At 39.0% G+C, this 23,150-nt stretch overlaps 1 protein-coding gene and 1 non-coding gene across 2 annotated transcripts in view; both read left to right on the forward strand.

Annotated features, from left to right (window-relative positions):
• Positions 1 to 23,150, forward strand: part of USP14 (ubiquitin specific peptidase 14) — a 58,429-nt gene that overhangs the window by 22,089 nt on the left and 13,190 nt on the right. Inside the window, exons 8-12 of the mRNA XM_075532915.1 lie at positions 632 to 712; positions 975 to 1,057; positions 2,307 to 2,421; positions 19,968 to 20,033; positions 20,184 to 20,276. Of these exons, the coding sequence (XP_075389030.1) occupies positions 632 to 712; positions 975 to 1,057; positions 2,307 to 2,421; positions 19,968 to 20,033; positions 20,184 to 20,276 (438 nt within the window). The remainder of the gene's footprint in view (positions 1 to 631; positions 713 to 974; positions 1,058 to 2,306; positions 2,422 to 19,967; positions 20,034 to 20,183; positions 20,277 to 23,150) is intronic.
• On the forward strand, positions 22,401 to 22,533 carry LOC142428400 (small nucleolar RNA SNORA5). The gene has a single exon (XR_012780307.1). It is a non-coding gene; the product is annotated as a small nucleolar RNA SNORA5 (small nucleolar RNA).

Consider the following 23,150-nt stretch of genomic DNA (forward strand, 5'->3'; position numbering starts at 1 on the left):
CGTTGACTTGATTCTGACTTATAGCAACCTTGGATGACACACGGCTGGTCTAAAGGGTTTGCTAGACTGCTGTTTCTATAGGAGATCACTTGGTGTTTCTCCAGCAAAGCCATTAGCAAATTCTAACTGCCGAACGTTTAGCTAACCGTCCAGGGCTTTATTAATCACCAGGATTAATATCCTTATTCTACCCATTGTCAAGTCAGTTCTGCCTTATAATGGTTCTTTAGGATGGAGCACTGCTCCAAGGGTTTCAAGCCTGTAGTATTTCCTGGAGCACTTGGCCACATCTATCAGTTTTGAACTGCTGACCTTTTGATTAGCAACCAAGCACTTAACCAAGCCACTGTATTCCAGGGAATATCATAGTCAGTCTAGCAGCATGTGAATTAATAGTTTTGATGTGTATTTCCCTAATGACTAATGGTATTTAGCATCTTTTATGTGCTTATGAATGAATTTATAGAATCCTTTACCTTATTTGTAAGATCATATAGTTTCTAATTTGGCATATTAATTTCAAAGATGAAAACTGCTTTCTGCCAAAGGAAATAGTGATCATTTTGGTTGGATTTTGTAGGCCAGTACCTTAGTAACTTTGATTACTACTGTATCTTTTTTTGAATCACAGGATGCTAATGAATGTTGGGTACAAATGATGCGAGTATTGCAGCAGAAGCTGGAAGCCTTAGATGATGATTCTGTTAAAGAGGTAAATGAAATATATTTGTGATTAGAGACATTCAGTATATCTTGATCTTGGCTTGAATGATTCTGTTTCTCCTCCTCCTAGAGGCTTTGCATAAATTCAGCTTAGTAGTTAAACATGTACATCAGTATTTTAGATGCTTAATCCAAACTCAGAATTTGAAAACTTGCATCTGAAACTTAAATTCGCTATATTATTTATTGAACTTAATTGATATCTGTATGTGAACTAAAATTGGATTTTTGTTGCATTTTATTTTTTGCAGACAGATTCATCTGCATCCATAGTGACACCGTCTAAAAAGAAAAGTTTAATTGATCAGTTCTTCGGTGTTGAGTTTGAAACAACGTATCCTTATGAATCAAGATTTATATACATTGTACTCATAATTTATTAGCAACAAATGAGGTGGGAGATAGAATATGAAGTAAAGAAATTCTTCAGAAGTTTTTATGCCTAAATAATGTGTAATTAGAAAAATACATTCATTTGATTGATCTTGAAGTTCAGATAAATGTTTACTTACTAAGGGATATTATTTTTCTTACAGGCATTTTTAGTAGAATCTTCTTTAAAGTAACTTCATAGAGAACTTTATTAGTGTATCAATAATTAGTATATCAACAAAGCTATGTATGAGTTTGAACTGATATATAAAACATGAATTTAGGCACCCACTATCATCTTAGAACATAGGTTCCCAAATTTATTTGACCTACTGCCCCCTTTTCACAAAACCAAAAACCAAAAAAAAAAAACCCAAGCCCCCAAACCAGGAACAACAAAGAAAATTAATCATTCCCTCCAAGTCCCATCAATGAAGGTTTCTGCTGTAGCCCATAATCCAGGATACAAAGGTGTTTTTAGCATCTTTTTATGTGCTTATGAATGAATGAACTATACCTTACTTGAAGATCATAGTTTCTAATTTGGCATATTAAATTTAAAGAAGAAAACTGCTTGCTGTCCTAAGGAAATACTGATCATTAATATATGTTTCTGCTTTTGCAGATCATCCTAGGGTGACCCCCTCCCCAGGGGTGGTTACTTCCTCTTGGGAAAAACTGCTTTCCATCATGAGTCCAAATGCTATTGTCATTAAATTCTGAGTCAGTGACCTTAGAGGACATGAGTAGAACTGCTGTATGTGTTTTCCCAGATAGTATTTTAAAAAAAGAGCAGACTACTACATTTTTCTGCTTCAGAGAGTCTGATGGGTTTCAACCATCTATAGACTTTTCATTTTACCACTGAGCACATAATCACAGTGCCACTTAGGTTTCTTATATCATGGCTAGGAACTTAAAAAAGGATTTTATTTATGTGTCGGAGCCATTGAAATCATGTTAGAATCATGCTAAGTACCAATTTAACATTCATTTAAAGTTCATCATTTTATACTCACTCATTGTACAATAAGTAATGTTTATAGAGTTGGTAGGAGAGTAAACATTCTAAAGTATATTGAATTCATTATGAGACAATTGTAAGACTACGGAATGATATCAGTTTTAATGGCATTAGGATAATTCTTTATAGTCAAGATTATTTAGCAACTTGAAACCTATTGGCACATTCCTTATCTTATTTCACAAAGCATGAAATGTACAGAATCTGAAGAAGAAGAAGTTACTAAAGGAAAGGAAAATCAGCTTCAACTTAGCTGCTTTATTAATCAAGAAGTCAAGTATCTTTTTACAGGACTTAAATTGGTAAGGACAAATACAGTCAGAGATCTGATAACTTCAACATAGGTTCTAATTTCAGAGACAAACATTAACATGGTCTTATGTATGGTTAAATATTGATGTACCTTTTTCACATGATAACGTAGCACCTTTCTCTTTGTGCTGCATCTTGCTTTACTTTAAAGCTCTCACTGTTTGCTGAATGAGAAAGGAAACTTTAAATTTTTTTAAGAGGAATCCTGTATTTACTTGGATTATTTCCTTAAAGTAAATTACTTTGTATAAGCTCTGGTTTCTTGAATGAGCGTTAAGTAGTGGTGTCTGAGAATTAGATGAGAATTCATTTTATATACAGACGGAAAAGTCTTGTTGCTAATTATTATTGAAAGTGACCACATAACTCATTGTCTAGACAAGGACACTTTTATGAGTGAATGGATACATATTCATGATTATGAAGCATCTACTGGGATTGTACCAGGCAAATGGTATAGAATCATTTCACTATTATTGCATTAGGATTTTAAGGAGTTAGAATTGAAGTGACTTGGTGGATTCAGGCAGAGACATAACTGGAACTTTTCTCAGTGTTTTGTCAGCACTCTTGCTAATGCCACACTACTACAGAAGTACCCACTCACTTAAAATGTGTATTACTGCTGCTCGTTGATGGATTAGACAGTTTTGCTTGCCACCTTATTAATTTGCAATATTTTGGGAGGACTATGTACATCTTTTGAAGAATATTTTAGTTTGGATCATAACTCCTTTCAATAATGTTCACATTGCAGTTCAAGTGATTTTACTGAAATTGGGAGCACTGAAAATTGTGATTATTTATCTTTAATTTTTGTTATTTTAATACGAAGAGAATTTGCAGGAGAGCCTATAGAGTAGGAATTTTTAAAAAATTGATTGGTTCTTTAACCATGACCAATAAGTTGAAGTCTTTACGTAAGAAAAGTAAGCAAACAAAAATAAAACTTAGACTCATTGCTAGTGAATTGATATCCTATATATTGTGGTCCTGTAAGTCAGAGTACAACTGCAACTATAATGTTTCAAGGTGGTAACTCTTTATGGAAGTGATGGCCACTTTTTCTGTCTTGGAATGACTGGTGGGTTTGAACCATGGGACATTTGGTTAGCTGCTGAGCACTTAACAGTCACACCACCAGGGCTCCTTACTTGAATAAAACACAGTGAAATAATTGAGCAGGGACTTTGTATAAAAGACATTTGGATAGTACTGATGGAATGATAGGCAGTAAGTTAGGGTAAGAATTAGACCCAAAGTAGTCTTTTGCTTTGGAGCTTGACCCATAGTTTGGGGTAAGGTTGATGAAGGGGATAGGAGGAGAGAAGGCAATATATTTTGCCTTATGAAATTGAAAAAACTCTTAAAGTGTGGTTGATAATTACTTTTAAGGGAAGTTTATTTTACTAAAAATATCATTGGGGCTCACACAGCTCTTATCATAATACATACATCCATTATGTCAAGCACATTTGTACATTAGTTGCCATTATTCTCAAAACATTTGGTTTTTACTTGAGTCCTTGGTATCAGTTCCTCATCCCCCCCCCCCATGAACCCTTGATAATTTATAAATCATTATTATTTTGTCATGTCTTAAACTGTCTGACGTCTTCCTTCACCCACTTTTTTGTTGTCTGTCACTAATGGAGGGAGTTATATATAGATCCTTGTAATAGGTTCCCCCTTTCTACCCTACCTTCCCTCCACCATCCTGGTACCGCCACTCTCATAACTGGTCCGGAAGGGATCATCTGTCCTGGATTCCCCATGTTTCAAGTTCCTATCTGTACCAGTGTACTTCCTCTGGTCTAGCTGGATTTGTAAGGTAGAATTGGGATCATGATAGTTGGGGGTAGGAAGCATTTAAGAACTAGAGGAAAGTTGTATGTTTCCTCATTGCTACACTGCACCTTGACTGGCTGTTCTTCCCGAGACCCTTCTGTAAAGGTTGTCCACCCCAGACGACCGTCATTTACAATAATAAGTTTATTTTGTTCTTTGATGTCTGATATCTGATCCCATTGACACCGCATAATCACACAGGCTGGTGTGCTTCTTTCAAGTGGGCTTTGTTGCTTGTGAGCTAGATGGCCGCTTGTTTACCTTCAAGCTTTTAAGACCTCAGACGCTATGTCTTTTGATAGCTGGGCACCATCAGCTTTCTTTACCACATTTGCTTTTGTACCTGCTTTGTCTTCAGTGATCGTGTTAGGAAGGTGAGCGTCATGGAATGCCAGCCAGTTTAATATAGAACAGTGTTCTTGCACTGAGGGAGGACTTGAGTGGAGGCCCAATGTCCAACAGCTACCTTAATATTAAATGTATAAATAAGTGCACATAGATCTATTTCCCCATTATCTTAAATAAATACATATATTTACATATGTACATGCCTGTATTTAGACCTCTCTAAATGCTCTTTGACTCTTAGTTCTTTCCTGTTTCCTTTTACTTTCTACTTATCCCACTATCATGCTAAGCGAGAAGTTCATTTTAAAAGTATGGGAAAACCAAGTTATTCACCTAGAATTCATTCTTTTTTTTAATAAGAGTTTTTTTAACATAAATCACGACCTACAAGTTTCAGCGTATGAAAAAATAGAGCATAGATATTAATTCCAAAGTGTGGAATGGAATAACTTAGCAATGACTGTCCAGTATGCAGTTTATTTGATGTTATATTTCTTTTTTTAATTGTTTTATTAGGCGCTCATACAACTCTTAATCACAATCCATACATACATCAGTTGGGTAAAGCACATCTGTTTATTCATTGCCCCCATCATTCTCAAAACATTTGCTCTGCACTTAAGCCCCTGGCATCAGCTCCTCATTTTTTCCCCTCCCTGCTCCTCCTTATCTTCATGAACCCTTGATAATTTATAAATCATTATTTTGTAATATCTTACACTGTCCCTTCACCCACTTTTCTGTTGTCCGTCACCCAGGAAGGAGGTTATATGTAGATCCTTGTAATCGGTTGCTCCTTTCCAACCCACCCTCTCTCCACCCTCCCAGTATTGCCACTCACACCACTGGTCATGAAGGGTTCATCCACCCTGGATTTCCTGTGTTTCCAGTTCCTATCTGTACCAGTGTACATCTTCTGGTCTAGCCAGATTTGTAAGGTAGAATTGAGATCATGATAGTGGGGGGTGGGGGTGGGAAGCATTTAGGAACTAGAGGAAAGTTGTATGTTTCATTGTTGCTGTATCCCACCCTGACTGGCTCGTCTCCTCTCCAAGACGCTTCTGTAAGGGGATGTCCAGTGGCCTACAAATGGGCTTTGGGTCTCCACTCCGCACTGCCCACCCTCATTCACTATGATAGGATTTTTTGTTCTGATGATGCCTGGTACCTGATCCCTTCGACACCTTGGGATTGCACAGGCTGGTGTGCTTCTTTGATGTGGGCTTTGTTGCTTCTGAGCTAGATGGCCGCTTGTTTACCTTCAAACTTTTAAGACCCCCAGATTCTATATATTTTGATAGCGGGGCACCCTCAGCTTTCTTTGCCACATTTGCTTATGCACCCATTTGTCTTCCATGATCGTATCAGGTTGGTGAGCATACAATGATACGATTTTTTGTTCTTTGATGCCTCATAACTGATCACTTTGGCACCCTGTGATCATGCAGTCTGATGTCCTTCTTCCAGGTAGGCTTTGTTGCTCCTGAGCTAGATGGCTACTTGTTTACCTCCAAACCTTTAAGACTTCAGACGCTGTATCTTTTGATAGCCAGGTACCATCAGCTTTCTTCACATTTGCTTATTCACCTGCTTTGTCTTCAGCGGTTGTGTCATGAAGGTGAGCATCATAGAATGCTAATTTAATAGAAGAAAGTATTCTTGCATTGAGGGAGTACCTGAGTGGAGGCTCAATGTCCTGTTACCTTAAAACTAAACCTATAAATATACGCACATAGATCTATTTTTACAGCTTCATATATATATTTGCATATGTACATGACTATTTAGACCTTTATAAATGCCTTTTGCCTCTTAGCTTTTCCTCTATTTCCTTTGACTTTCCTCTTGTCCTACTATCATGCTCAGTCATTATTTGGGTTTCAGTAATTCCTCTTGGTTATTTTACCCTTAATCACTCCCTACCAGGCCTCCCACACCCTCCTCACCACCAATTTGGATCACTTGTTGTTCCCCTGTCCCTGGGTTTGTTAACACCACTACCTTTCCCCCTACCTCCCTCTCTCCCATGTCCCTCTGGGATTGTCGGTCCCGTTGTTTTCTCCTCCAGATTGTTCATCCAGTCTATCTTATTTAGACAGACATGTAGAGATAATAACATGCACAAAAACAAAACAGAAAAATTAAGCAACAATATACAACGAAACAACAAACCAATGACAAAAAAACAAAACCAAACACAACCAGAAAGAAAAGCTTGTAGCTTGTTCAAGGACTGTTTGTTGGCCTTTAGGATTGTTTTCCAGTCGAGTCTATTGGGGTATCATGCCCTGGTCCTAAAGTCCACCTGCAGCATTCCCTGAGGACCTCGCCACCTCATTCCCTTGCTGCTCTGTTGCACCCCCTTAGTGTTTTGCCTCGGTGTGGGGGCATCAGTTCGAGCGTAATTCCTACACTGTGTCTCCTGTGTTGTCCTCTGTAGAGCTATGGGTCAGTGAGGGATGTCATGTCTCCTAATGGGGCCGGCTATGTGGTCCTCTCTGTGGACTGCCTGCTCTAATTGGGAACATCGTCCTCAAGGCCTGGTGGGCCAGGATGTGCTCTACTCTGTCCTCCACCCCTTTCATGTGCTCCCGTGTACTCTGATCAGATAAGGCCCCCTCCCGGAACTGCAGATTCAAATAAATTGTATCTGTCCTCCACTGGTTCCCTATTCCACGCTGGCATGTTGCATTCACATCTTGGAGTACTGGATTGAAGTCTGGTCCCTCTTTCCTTGTGGAAATAGAAACAAACCCTCCCCCCCCCTTTGGTTGGGTTAGTGTCCTGTGCCCCCAAACCCATTTCTTTTTTATTTTTTTCCCTTTCCCTACCTCCTTTTTAGTTGTCTACTATATGCATCGCTGTATTTGTTCTGTTCCCTGACGTATCACCTGGTCCTCACCCCAGCAATGTTTGTATACAGTAGCTTTTTCCCTAAGCCCATTTGCTTTTTTAAAAATTAAAGCGTACCTCAGCAGGCTCATGTTGTACTTGTCCTTTTGTGCTTGGCTAACTTCAGTTAGCATGATTTCCTCCAATCTTCCCATGCAGTGATGTGCTTCATACATTCATCACTGCTTTTTAGTGATACGTAGTGCTCCATTGTATGTATATACCATAGTTTTTTAATCCAGTTGTCAGTTGATGGAAATTTGGGTTGTTTCCAACTACTTGCAATTATGAACTGTGCCGCACAGATGTCTGGCCTTGGTTTTTCTTGCCTCTTCTGGGTATATGCCCAGTAGGGGGATGGCTGGGTCGTATGGTAACTTGATTTCCAACTCTTTTAGATAACGACAGATCGAATTCCATAGTGACTGTACATACTTTCAGATCCACATGCAGTGGATGAGAGTTCCTGTCTCCCCACAGCCCCTCCAACACTTGTTGCCTTCTGAGTTTTTGAATTGGGCTACCTTTGAGGGTATCAGGTGGTACCTCATTGTTGTTTTAATTTGCATTTCTCTTATGGCTAAAGATTGGGAGTATTTTCTCATATGTTTGTTGACCATTCGGATTTCTGCCCCTGTGAAACTTCTGTTCAAGTCCTTTGCCCACCTCTTAAGTAGGCAATTAGTTTTATTCTTTTTGGAAACTAGTGGCTGTGTATTAGGGTTTTTTTTTTTTTTTGCCGTAAACCATAAATGGGTTTACATCTCATCAACTTTTTATCATATTTGTTTATAACTTTCAGTGTTTTCAATTGTCTTACATTATGAAACAATATTTTGCAATGTGGAATAGTATTACTTTTATGAACTATAGTCTTCATGAAATTATGTTCTGGTAAAAATAACATAATCCATATTACTTTGAAAAACAGTAAAAATAAATACAGTATATCAAATGAAAAATACATTCTTTGTTCCCCTGCGTTCATTTGTTGATATGTTCCTTTGTTACATAATGTACCCTTGTTACTATACAACTATACTATACAACTACATTGAGAAACAAAGACAGTGTGCAAATATTATCCCTGAAGCACTGTGCAAAAATTATTTCCTAGCCCTTTGATTTGATTAGTTGTGTAGACTTTATCCTAAATAGGTACAATTATTTCATATATTATAGTTAACAGAGGGCCTACATATAAACAAATGTTCCTAGTACTTTTTTAATGTATGGTACTTTGTATAACGTTTTTCTCTATGAAGCAGTACCTTACAAAATTTGCAAATATACCTGGTTTTACTTCTTTTTCGTTGGGCAGTGCAAACTCTGCAGGCTCTGGTAGCAAATTTCTTTTTTCCATTGCTTGAAATAAACACAGGTTCATGCTGCTTCCTGTCACCTGACAGCCTTCCTTGGTGAATCTTTATGTGGTGCTCTCCCTGCTTTAATAGGTATCTAGCTGGACATACCTCTCACTGGTTCCGGAGAGTCTTCATTTTCATCGTTAGTAATCCAGTATTTTGCTACTGAAAGGACAAACTGCTTGTACTTCATTTTTTTTCTCTGGATTCAGGGCATTGTAAATTCTATTAACAATTGAAATGTCCACAGTTTATGAGATAAAGGACCACTTTTTTGTCCATTTCATTGTTTTCCTTAGAATAGGATAACAAGAGAGGTACCGATCTGCACCATCAACTCCCTTCATGTGGGCATTATGTTGATGTCTAGCTGGGTTCTTTCAGCCTCCTGAATGGTTGCGTGGTTTTCATTCATTAAGCCGGGCAAGTTTTCCTCCAAGAATGCTCTTAATATTTTTGCAGATAACTTCTTTGTTATGTCTTCCTCTGGTAAGCCAATAATTCTAATGTTCTACTCCATAGCATTGAACATAGCTCTTAAGTTTTCTTCAGTTTCTCTGATGATCTTATCAGTTTCTCTGATGATCTTAGTTCGTGTTTGTTTAAGTCTGTTTGACTGTTCTCCAAGTCACTGATGCAGTTCTCTGCTTCCTTCAGTTGATTCTCGAGGTCTGTGTTTCTGCTACTGTTTTTTTTTTTTTTTTATCTCCTCCCTGAGCTCCCGTATTTCCCTTTGGTGTATGGCCTTTATGTCCTCTGATTTCATCCTATTTTTTGTATTATTTCCCTCATATCCTGTATAACTCTAAGCAACATTCTGAAAATTTCTTTCTGTGGCAGCTCAGTGTCTGCTTCTATACATGCTGTCATGTTCATGAAATCTTCTGCCATTGCCTTTTGTTTCTCCTGTTTTTTCGTTGAGGTCGTTGGGGCTGACGGCTATTTGCGTTGCTTTGTTTTAGAGGAGCTAGGTGCCATTTTCCAGGGAGTGGAAGAGCACTGGCTTTCTCTGGGAGACTTGTAGGAATGCTTCTTCGAACTGCCTACTTACAGCTTATTTCACTATGGAATTAACCTACCACTTTATCCTCCTGTGGTTTCCATCTTAGGGGAAGTGACCTAGAAGACTGGTGGGTTGCCTGCTTTGGCGTTGCGTAGGTTGGGCAGAGGTTCCAGCAGTAGCTTGGAACATTGAAGAGTGTTGGCCGAGCAGCCTTAGGTCCCCAGGCACACAGGCAGGAATTCCCTGGGAAGAAGTTGGCCAGACTATCCCCTGGTAGAAGTAGGCAGGGCTTTCCCCAACCTGGGGCTAGCTGCTAGGGTGGAGCTCACCTAGCTGCGTGTGGCACCTGCGTAAATGCCCTAGGCTAAGGGGATTGGTTTGGAGGTCAGCAGTGGAGTGTGAAAGAACTGGAACGAGATACAGGAGAAAAAAAATTTTAAAGGAAGCCTGCTGAGGCTGTGCGGGGTTATAGAGAGGGAAACAAAACTGCCCGTGGAGCTGCAAGAGTTTAGTCCCTGCCCTGAGTAGGCCAGTTGTGGCTGTATTAAGAAAAAGCCCCTGCACAGCCCTCCAAGACTGTCAGGGGATAGAGCAAAGAGAGCGAAACAAAAGTAACAATGTAGCTGAACACTGAGCCTTGTCAGTTGGGCTGCAAGGGTTTAGTCCCTGCCCGAGGTGGTGGCAAACTGTGGTTGTGTTGATAATCAGCCCCTGCACAGTCAGCCAGGACTGTGAGGGGATATAGAGAAGAGAGGGAAACAAAAGTAACAATGTAGCTGAACCCCAATCCCTGCCCATTGAGCTGCAAGGGTTTAGTCCCTGCCCCGAGGAGGCAGGTGGTGGCAAACTGGTTGTGTTGAGATTAAGCCCCCTACGGGCTCCAAATGGCCTAGGCTCCAGCAGAGACAGTGGCCAGGCTAAGGTCAAGCCCTAGCCGGCCTGCACTGTGGTAAGCCAAAAGCCCCCAGCCCCTCAAAACCTTGTGGGTCTGTGTCTGCTTATCTTTATGATGTTCCTCCTGCATTCCAGCAGTGTTGAATTTCTTTCTAAGCAACTCTTCTGGGTTGAATTCTGAGGAGTCCCTCTGGTATGTGTTACTGTCACCATTTTCCTGGAATTCCCATTATGCAATTTTTTCATAATTTGTAAAATTGTAGAAAAATTATGTAAATGTGGAAGTTCATAGACAAAATTTAGGGAATTGTTAATAATAGCCATAGAATTTACCTGTCGATATTGTGTTGGGTATTCTTTCCATTTTTTTAGTGTACTTTTTTATTTTAGGGTTGCATATGGTTTATGGAAAAATGGTCAATAAACAACTGTTTCGATATAGCTCCCTTATTTTTTTTTTTTGTTGCACATAAGTAACAGTGATACTAATCCTTCCATCCCATCCCATCCCTTATGGGATTTCTTTTGTACATTTCACTTATACATAAGTAATAATCATCTATTATGTTGTTGATCTTATTTTGGACTACTATCAGAACTAGTTATGAATAAGAAAAATAAAATTTTGTTTCATTTGTTTCTTGACTACTATTCCATTGATTTGTCAGTTTGTCATATTGTGGTAGCTTGGGTGTTGCTGTGATGCTGAAACCTATGTCACTGATAATTCATATGCTCCTGTGTCACCCAAAGTGATCAGATTCAGTAGAGATTCCAGACTAAGAATATACAACAAAGAAAGAATTGGCTGCTCACTTGTGAGGAAATAGCTGCTGAAAGCCTTATGTATAGAAAGGAAGCAGAACATTGAGATAGTGCCAGCAAGTGCACCCTTCTGGTAGGTCGGTACTTGAAATGTGCCTGAGCAAGAGTTGTTTTTTGGAGTTATGTAGGCCGTGGTGACATGAATGGAGTAAAACTTAGGGGAATGGGCTCTTTAAGATGGTCATTTGCTTGGTGGGGCATGACTCCAGGTAATAGGAAATAGCTGCAAAAATCTGCTAATGATCGGAACTTGGAATGTGTGAAGTATGAATCTAGGATAATTGGAAGTGGTCAAAGATGAAAAGGAATGTATAAATATATATATCCTAGACATCAGTGATCTCAAATGGACTGGTATTGGCCGTTTTGAACAGTCAAGAGAAATGACATTGCATTCATTGTTTAAAAGGACATTTCAAAATCAATCTTGAAGTACAATGCTGTTTGTGATGAAGTTATATCTATTGACCTCCAAGAAAATCAAGTCAATATAACAGTCAAATTTATGCACCAATCACAAGAGCCAGTGGAAGAAATTGAAGAATTTTACCAACAATTGTCAGAAATTGATCAAACAAAAAATCAATATGCATTGCTAACTCTTAAGTGATTGAGATAACTATTGGCTATTGAAATGCAAAAGTTGGAAACAGGAGAGAACAGTATTTGGAAAATATGGGCATGGTGATAGAAATGAAAGGAGATTGCAGGATAGAATTTTGCAAGTATTCATCACAAGTAACTTTTTTCAGCACAGAAGGTGATTATATACATGGGCTTCTCTAGATGGAATACACAGAAATCAAAATGAATGCTTCTATGAGAAGAGATGATGGAAAAGCTTGATGTTAGCAGCTAAACCAGGCCAGGCGCTAACAGTGGAACAGACCATCAAAACTAAAAATTTAATCCACAAGAGTGAAAATAAGACACTGAGTCTATCCCACCTGAATTTTGAGAACATCTCAAGAACAGATTTGATGCCTTGAGTACCAATGACAGAAGAACTGATGAGCTATGAGATGCCAAACAAAGGATCATTAAAAAACAAAACAGGAGAAAGAAATGATCAGTGTGATGACAGAAGGGACTATGAAACTTGTTCCTAATTATAGGGTAACTAAAGCAAATGGAAGAAATGAAGTCAAGAAGCTGGATAGAAAATTTTGTGGGGCTTCTTGAAGAGAAGAGGCAAAGTCAAATATTGAAATGAAATGTGCGAAGACTTAGAAAAGGAAAGAACACTATACAGTATATACTCGTGTATAAGCTGACTTTTCCAGTACATTATATATGCAGTTTATATAGTAAAATTAGGTGCCTTGGCTGATATTTGAGTCAGTTTATACTCAAGTATATACGGTACCTTAAATCAAAAGAACTGAAAAAATAATTCAAGCCTTGAGTTGCAATATTGAAGGTGTCTGTGGAAAAAGTATTGAATGGTGCAGGAAGCATAAAAGAAGACGGAAAGAACGTGTGCATCATTGTACCAAAAAGAACTAGTTGACATTGAACTATTTCAGGAGGTAGCATATGAGCAAGAACCCGTGGTACTGAAAAAGTTGAAGGTGCAATAGCTAAAAACAGGATTGCAGGAATTGATGGAATTCCAATTGAAATATTTCAATAAGCTGATGAAGCATTGGAATCACTTATCTCTTACTATGTTAGGAAATATGGAAGACTGCTACTTGGCCAACTGGCTAGAAGAGGAGATGTGATATATTTGTGCCTTTTCTAAAGAAAGATGACCTGACAAAATGCTCTAAGTATAGAACAATATCAGTGATAATACATGGAAATAAAATTTTGTTGAAGATAATCCAACAACATTTGCAGTAGTACATTGACAGGGACTGCCAGAGGTTCAGGACAGATTGAGCAGAGAATATGGAACAAGAGATATTGCTGATGTCAGAGCTTAACTGAAAACAGACAATACCAGAAAGATGTTTACTTTTTATTGACTATGCCAAGGCATTCGACTATGTGGATCATAACAAACGATAACCTTGAGAACAATGGGGATTCCAGAACATTTCATTGTTGAGCTTGTACATGGATCAAGAGGCAGTTGTGTGAAAAGAACAAGGGAATTGCTTGGGTTAAAATCAGGAAAGGTGTGTGTCGGGGTTGTATCTTCTCACTGTACTTATTCAGTCTATGCTGAGCAGATCATCAGCTGCATAGAAGCTGACACATATGAAGAAGAATGTGGTATCGGTAATGGAGAAACAACCTGCAATATGTAGATAACACAATACTGCTGAAAGTGAGGAGGACTTGTAGCAATTCTTAATTCAGATCAAGGATTTCAGTCTTCATTATGGAATATGTACAACTCACAATGTAAAGAAGACCAAAATCATCACAACTGAACCAATGGGTAAAATGATACATGGCGAAAGGTTGCAGTTGTTACAGATTTTATTTTGCTGGGATCTAAAATCAATGCTTATGAAAGGAGCGATCAGGAGATCAAAAGATGTATTGGATTAGGCAAATCTGCACACATCTGAAAAGCAAAGATAACACTTTGAGGACTAAGGTACGCCTGACACAAGCCATGATATTTTCAGTTGCCTAATATCCATATGAAAGTTGGACATTGAAAAGGAAGACTGGAAAAGAACTGGATATAAGAATTATGGTGCTGACGAAGAATATTGAAATTACCGTGGACTGCTAAAAGGAGAAACCGATTTGTCTTAGAAGAAATATTGACAGAGTGCTCCTTAGAGGCAAGGAGGTGAGACTTCATCTCACATAATTTAGACATGTCAGGAAGAGATAGTCCCTGGAGAAGGACATCATGTTTGGTAAAGTGGAGGGACACTGAAAAAGAGGAAAGCCCTCAAGGAGAAGGATTGACAAAGTGGCTGCAAAAATGGGCTCAGGCTTAAGAACCATTGTGGGATGGAGCAGTCGTGTTTAGTTTTGTTCTATTGTTTTGTAGTGTTTTATTCTATTGCTCATAGGGTCTGTATGAATCAGAACTCACTCAGTGGCGACTAACACGAACTCTTGGTTTCTTTATACGGATTGGAGTTTCTGGCCTATATAATTTCCCTTGTCTCTTGCAAGACAGTTGCCATTAGGTCGATTTTTGACTCAAAGCAACACTATATGTCTCAATGGAATTGTATTTTATAGGGTTCTGATGGCTGTTTTTTTAAAAAAATAAATCACCCAGATCTTTTTCCCCAGCACCTCTTGGTTGGTTGTGTCTCGAACCTTCGGGTGTGCAGCTGAGCATGAAACTGCCATACCACCATGGCATTCCTCAAGGCAGTTTTTGATAATTTATAAATTATTATATTTCATGTCTTACACTGACCAGTGTCTCCCTTCAACCACTTTTCTGTGTCTGTCCCCCCCTGGGAGGGATTTATAGGTAGATCATTGTGATTGATTCCCCCTTTCTCCCCCCACCATCCCCCTCCCCTCCTGGTATCGCTATTCTCAATATCAGTCCTGGGGGGTTTATCTGTCCTGGATTCCCTGTGTTTCCAGCTCTTATCCATACCCATGTACATGATCTGGTCTAGCTGGATTTCTAAGGTAGAATCGGGGTCTGATAGTGGAGGAGAGAAAGCATTAAAGAACTAGAGGAAAGTTGTAGGTTTCTTAGGGGCTATACTGCACCGTGACTGGCCTGTCTCCTCCTTGTGACCCTTCTTGTAAGGGAATGCCCAATTGTCTACAGATGGACTTTGGGTCTCTACTCTGCACTCCCTCTCATTCACAATATTTTTGTTTTGGGTCTTTGTTGCCTGATACCTGATCCCATGGACACCTCATGATCACACAGGCTGTTGTGTTTCTTCCATGTGGACTTTGTTACTTCTCAGCTAGATGGCTGCTTATTTATCTTCAAGGCTTTAAGACTCCAGACGTTTTTGATAGCCAGGCACTATCAGCTTTCTTCACCACATTTGCTTATGTACCCATTTTGTCTTCAGCGATGTTGTTGGGAAGGTGAGCTTCATGGAATGCCAGGTTATTAGAACAAAGTGTCCTTGCATTGAGGGAGTACTTGAGTAGAGGACCAATGCCCGTGCGCTACATTAATTTTAAACCTATTAATATATGCACATAGATTTATTTCCCATCTCTTAAAAGTCCAGCAAAAACAGTCTTCATTTCTGTTAAAGTTTTTGGTTTGTTTTTAATTTTTAAAGTTTCCATCTCTACTTAAATTAACCATTTGTTCTTGTATACTGTCTTTTTATTTTATTTTTTTTATTAAAATCTGTAGCATATCTTTAGTTTAAAATTTTGGTCTGGTATTTTCAAGATCTGTGCCATATATGAGTCTAGTACTGATACTTGCTCTGTAGCTTTACATCATTTTTCATCTTATAGCAAGCCTTATGTGAAAGTTTGTGTTTATCAGGCTAAGATCACCTCGAGTTGGCATTGACTCAATGGCAGTAACTTTGTTTTAGGAGGGCTAGGATTGGGCTTTTTTTGTTGTTTGTTATAGCTGTAGGTATCAGGATAAAAGTTTTTGTGGTATCTTTTTTGTTTTCCATTGGATTTAGATTTCTTGGCGCTCTCACTGCCATTAAGTTAATTCTGACTCACAGGACAGAGTAGCAGAACTCCCCCTATGGGTTTTGGAGACTAAATCTTTGCAGGAGTGCGAAGCCTCATCTTTCTGCAGCTGAATGTGTAACTACTACATCACCAGGGCTCTTGTAAGTTCCCTATAATCTGCTACTATTTTATAGAAGCCTTAGTGATATCCTGATAAGGTGTTGGCGAAGAGAAGCATTCTGTGATCTTGTGTTAGGTTTCAAGTCAGTCAGTGAGTCTGCGCTCCTATGAATGTCCCTCATAAGTACTTTTCAGTTTTGTTTTTCTTCTACTCCTTAGGTAAGCTCTGGAAAATTATTTATATTGAATCTTACAGCAGTGGTTCTCTGCCTTTCTAATGTCACGACTCTCTTACAGTTCCTCATTTTATGGTGATCCCCACCATAAAATTATTTTCATTGCTACTTCATAACTACTGCCTTACAGTGTCCTAAATTGGTAGTAATGTTGAACCAGTAACCTCAAAGTCAGCACTTTCAACCCACCAGCTCCACAAGAGAAATAGGAGGCTGCCTTCTTCCACTAATATTTACAGCCTAGGTAATCCTTAGGGGCAATTCTTCTCTGTCCTGTAGGGCCCCTATGAGTTGGAATCCACTTGATAGCAGTGAGGTTTTTTCTTTAGGTAAGATAGGAAGATGAGAGGTGTTTTTTGGGGGGTATTTCCTTTCTGTTACCAAAAACGAAACCAAACTATGTGCAAACACATAGCAACCATATAGGCTACAGTAGAACTGTACATCTTTGTGGAGTAGAAAGACTGTTCTTTCTACTGTTGAGGTGCTAGTGTTTTTGCACTGCTGATGTTGAAGCTTCTAGTCTAGGTATAAGCCACAATGTCACGAAGGTTCCTCTCTGTCAGACTCTTGTAAAACATAGACTCGGGTATAATGGTTTCTCTTGAGGGTAGGCCATTGTTATAGGAGCATGGTTTTTTTTTTTTTTTAACGTTTTATTAGGGGCTCATACAACTCTTATCACAATCCATAAAAATACATACATCAATTGTATAAAGCACATCTGTACATTCTTTGCCCTAATCATTTTTTTAAAATAATTTTTTAAAACGTTTTATTAGGGGCTCATACAACTTATCACAATCCATACATATACATACATCAATTGTGTAAAGCACATCCATACATTCTCTGCCCCAATCATTCTCAAAGCATTTGCTCTCCACTTAAGCCCTTTGCATCAGGTCCTCTTTTTTATTCCCATCCCTCCCCACTCCCCCCTCCCTCATGTGCCCTTGGTAATTTATACATTGTTATTTTGTCATATCTTGCCCTATCCGGAGTCTCCCTTCCCCCCCTTCTCTGCCGTCCCTCTCCCAGGGAGGAGGTCACATGTGGATCCTTGTAATCAGTTCCCCCTTTCCAACCCACTCACCCTACACTCTCCCAGCATCGCCCCTCACACCCTTGGTCCTGAAGGTATCATCCACCCTGGATTCCCTGTGCCTCCAGCCCTCATATGTACCAGTGTACAACCTCTGCCCTATCCAGTCCTGCAAGGTAGAATTCGGATCATGGTAGTTGGGGGGAGGAAGCATCCAAGATCTGGGGGAAAGCTGTGTTCTTCATCGGTACTACCTCGCACCCTGACTGACCCATCTCCTCTCCTAAACCCCTCTATGAGGGGATCTCCAGTGGCCGACACTTGGGCCTTGGGTCTCCACTCTGCACTTCCCCCTTCTTTCAATATGGTATATATATATATATATACACACACATATATATATATACACACATATATTCCTTTTTTTATTTTTTTGCATGATGCCTTATACCTGGTCCCTTGGGCACCTCGTGATCGCACTGGCTGGTGTGCTTCTTCCATGTGGGCTTTTTTGTTTCTGAGCTAGATGGCTGCTTGTTCACCTTCAAGCCTTTAGGACCCCAGACACTATCTCTTTTGATAGCCGGGCACCATCCACTTTCTTCGCCACATTTGCTATGCACCCATTTGTCTTCAGCGATCCTATCATGGAGGTGTGCAGCCAATGATATGATGATTTTTTGTTCTTTGATGCCTGATAACTGATCCTTTTGGGACCACTTGATCACCCAGGCTGGTGTGTTCTTCCATGTGGGCTTTGTTGCTTCTGAGCTAGATGGCCGCTTGTTTATCTTCAAGCCTTTAAGACCCCAGTCACTATCTCTTTTGATATCCGGGCACCATCAGTTTTCTTCACCACATTTACTTGTTCACCCACTTTGGCTTCAGCAGCTGTGTCGGGAGAGTGAGCATCATAGAGTGCCAATTTAATAAATGAAAGTATTCATGCATTGAGGGAGTGCTTGAGTAGAGGCCCAAGGTCCTTCAGCCATCTTAATATTAAACCTATAAATGTAGACACTTAGATCTATTTCCCCATCCTCATATATATTTTTGCATGTACGTGTCTTTGTCTAGACCTCCATAAATGCCCCTTGACTCCCAGCTCCTTCCTCCATCTCCCTTGACTTTCCTCCTGCCCCACTACCATGCCAGGAGCATGTTTTTAGAGTTACTGCAAGGAAGCTCGGGATCGTTCTCTGATGTTCACAGTGAGACTCTGGTAGCACTGAATGTATGTGGGCCCTTAAGTATGAAACTCCAGGAATTTTTCGCTCTCAAGTTTAGTCTTCAGCAATTTGTCATTTGCCATTATTACTACATACAGGTAGTTTCTGCTTCTTGCTCCCAGTAAGCTGTGAGCAGTCTATACCTCTACCTTTAGGGCAGTGATTTACCCTTTGATTCCAGTTGTCTAATCTAAGAAAATATGTTAGTTTTTGAATTATTTTTTTCCTAGTGTTTTCTTGTTGTGAAGATGGTAGTAAGAACATCCTAGTTCATTATGTGTTGGGACAGAAACTGGAATTCTGTATATATTTTTTCTTGACTAATATTTTTATTGAAATATGTTACTCATTCCAGTATATCCCTTCCCTTCCCATACTGTTCTGTTGTTGAATCCCATCTGGTTGGGCTATACAACCATAAATGCTACCCCTCCCCCCACCTTTCCCTCATTTTGCCCATACCCTCTGGAACCATTACTGTTGTCAGTGTTTCTGAGGGGTCATTTGTCTTAACTACCATGTAACGAGTGATCTTAAATGAACATACACAAGTTGAGCATGACCAGTGACGTAGATCACATATGGACTACAGTAAGGGAAAAAAATTTGAAAGGACTAAGGATAGGTATGTGGTTCATCAGTGCCACACTGCAGCCTAGATTTATCTTTTGTTCCGTGAGGCCCTATTAAGAGGAACTGTCCAATTGTCTTGCTGGTGGACTTTGGGTCTCCACAACATCCACTCCCCTTCATATCAATTTGGATGCATGCTTTTCTAACTTGTGACACTTCTTCCTATCGTCACCTCATGATTACACGTGCTGGTGTGCTTCCTCTATGAGGACTTTGTTGCTTTCCTGTTAGGTGGCCACTTGTTCAACTCCAAACCTTCAAGACCCCAGACACTATATCTTTTAATAGTCGGGCACCATCAGCTTTCTTCACCACTTTTGCTTGTGAATGTTGACAAGTTTTTAAAATTAAACTTTGAAATATAATGGTATTGTGCTTGTAAAAACAAAACAAAAAATGATAACAGTAAATTCTCTGGTTTATATTTTTGTTAAAGTAGAGCACATTATTAGCGAAATTTAAAAATAATTACAACTATGATTTAATAAATTTAGATAAAATTGGGATATATTTTTTTCTTTTAAGAACCAATGTTTGATCTTCTATTATATTTTTAGCGACTGCAGGAAGAAATCACCAAACAGTCTCCAACATTGCAAAGAGATGCTTTGTACATCAAATCTGTAAGTTGAGCATTTTTTTCCCCAAAAATTTAATTCCGTTTCATTGCAGGGTTTTTGCTTCATTAATGCAATTTATTTTTTGTAGTAAGGAATTGAAAGCCAGCATGGTATTTGAATATACTAAGATTTCTATGCATTTTCTTTCTTCAGTCCAAGATTAGCCGGTTGCCTGCTTACTTGACAATTCAGATGGTTCGATTTTTTTATAAAGAGAAGGAATCTGTGAATGCCAAAGTTCTTAAGGTCAGTGGTGAACTTTAGTTGTATAATACCTTATATTTATTTCAAGGCAGTGCCTGACTTAAAATAGATGGCTCATGTCGGGGTAGTTGAATTTTCCCCATTATTTGTTAGCACTGTTTACATGAAAGGATTCTATTTCCTGTCGTGCAGCGGTTCTCAGCCTGTCCGATTCATAACAGTAGCAACATTGAAATTATGAAGTAGCAATGGAAATAATTTTATGGATGGGGGTCACCACAGCATGAGGAACTGTATTAAAGGGTCGGTTGGGCATTAGGAAGGTTGAGAACCACGCTGTAGTGGGTCATACATTGCGCTGCAAATTGTAAGGTCTGCATTTTAGGAGCTGCTCCATGGGAGAAAGAAGAGGCTTTATACTCCTGTAAGGAGATTACCTTAGAGTGGATCCTCAGCTCCAAGAGATTCAGTAGAGGTGAGGATTGTACTCGAAACCAAACCCACTGCCATTGAGTGGATCTCAACTCCGAGTGACCCTATTGCACAGAATAGAATGGCCCCTTTGAGTTTCCAAAACAGTAAGTCTTTATAGGACCAGCCAGCCTCCTCTTTCTCCCACTGAGTACTTTTGAACTGCTGACTCTGTAGTTTGCAGCTGAATGAGTAACACACTGTACCGCTTGGCCTCCTATTCCATACAGTCCCTCTTTTCAGATGAAAGAGTGTTACTAGTGCGTAATGAACACTTAAATTATAATCCCTTGATTTAGTAGCCAATTTTATGATTACCCTGTGGTTTCTTGTACTGTTTTTTTCCTAGCATTTAATTCCATTAAAAAAAATCTTATCACAATCCATACATTCATTCTTTCAGGCATATTTGTACATATGTTGCCTTTATTCTTTTCTGGACAATTACTTTAATGGAGCTCTTGGCATCAGCTCTTTTTTTCCCCTTCCCTTCCCCCCACTCCCCCCCATAACCCCTTGATAGATTGTACATTGTTGTTGTTTTTTTCATTTTATTAGGGGCTCATACAACTCTTATTACAATGCATACACCAATTGTGTAAAGCACCTTTGTACATTCATTGCCTTCATCATTCTCATTACATTTGCTCTCCATGGATAGATTGTACATTGTTGTTATTTTCTTTTTTAATCATTTTGTTGGGGGCTTATACAACTCTTAATCACAATTCTTACTTACATCAATTGTGTAAAGCACATTTGTACATTCCTTGCCCTCATCATTCTCAAAACATTTTCTCTCCATTAAGCCCCTGGCATCAGCTCCTCATTTTCCCCCCTCCTTCCCTGCTTCCCCCTCCCTCATGAATCCTTGATAATTTATAAATTATTATTTTGTCATATCTTAAACTGTCTGACATCTCCCTTCACTCAGTTTTCTATTGTCCGTCTTCTAATTCTATTTTTTAACAAATATTTTGACACCTTCAAAAAAGTACTATTATGGCTAACTTTAACGGAATCCTTCAACCACATCACTATTGTTTTTAAAAGTAAGAAAACATGGCAGTGCAGCTATAAGCAGCCCGTTTGTAAGTAGAATTCACAGCAAGCATGTGTCATTTATATAGTTGTTAGTTCAGTATTTCTAACGTCCTACTTTAGTCATTAAATCATTCCTCTGGGGTCAAGTTCATGGGTTAGAATGCTTAATGGAACAAGAGGTTTTGAGATTCTTCATCCTAAAAACATCAGATCCAGATTCAGCACTTTTTGGGGGAACATTCTTTATGTACATTGGGAGGAGGAAGCGGTGTTGCTCCCTCCATTTTACTTATTTTTTGAAACTACATACAGCAAAGCATTCCATACTTTCTACATGTATAATTTATTGATTATATATTTTGAGTTGTGTAACTGTTCTCATTCTCCATTTCTGAGTGCTAATCCCCTACTAACATGAAATCTGTTCCTTCAGTTTCTTGTTTTTTAAGAAAACACTTATTTTACTTCCTTCAATTCAGTGGATAGTGTATATTAAAAGGAGTTGTGCAGTCCTTACCAGAAGCAATTTGTAACATCATCTTCATTCTTGTACTCATCATTTTTGCTCATTGCTATTAGCTCCTTGTTTCCTCCAACTTCCCCTTAGGAAATAGTAAGCTAATTACTGTCTCCATAAATTTATCTTTTCTGTGCAGCTGTGTCAAATTCAGTGCCTGCCCCACCCATTGCTGGCACTGGCCCAAAAGGCTGCCACAGAGACACTGTAACTCATGGGCCCTGTTCCTCTGGTGAGCTTCAGGGATACATTTTGTTACAGACATTAAAAAAAATTATCTACTCTGGATTTCACATAAAGGAAATAAAAAAACCCACAGAAACCCAACAACGAAACAGAAAACCCTCAATCCAAAAGAAAGCAAAAAATAATAAAAAGTAGAACAAATTTAAAATGAGTCCAAAGGAAAATAAATTAATAGGTGCTGAATGTTACTTAACTTCCCCTACAACCCACTTTCCAATGCATTACCTGATGCAAGGTTGCGTATATCTTTGGTCAGCGGGATCCACGAGGGCTCTGCTAATGAATTTTGGTCTTACATGATCATCTTTTGCATTCTATAAATGACATGCTTAGAATTTTAGCTGCAATAAAATTCCCTCTTCTAGTCTTGGGCTTTATTGCTTACCATCTTTGGGTCACATAGCTGATGATGCCTCACTTAGATGGCTGCTTCTTTCAAGACAAGCCTTTAGGACCCCAAACACTATTTTTTTTGATAGCCGGGCACCATTGCTTTTGCACCACACTGCGCCTTAGAACTCATAACTTCAGGGATTTCTCTATGAGGGCAAGTATCAAGGCCCCCTCATAAGAACTGATGGTCTAGTTTAGGGTTTCTGTTTAATGCTCAAAATCCATTAAAAAATTTTTATTAAAAG

The sequence above is a fragment of the Tenrec ecaudatus genome, chromosome 15, assembly GCF_050624435.1.
Source record: "Tenrec ecaudatus isolate mTenEca1 chromosome 15, mTenEca1.hap1, whole genome shotgun sequence".
Lineage (NCBI taxonomy): Eukaryota > Metazoa > Chordata > Mammalia > Afrosoricida > Tenrecidae > Tenrec > Tenrec ecaudatus.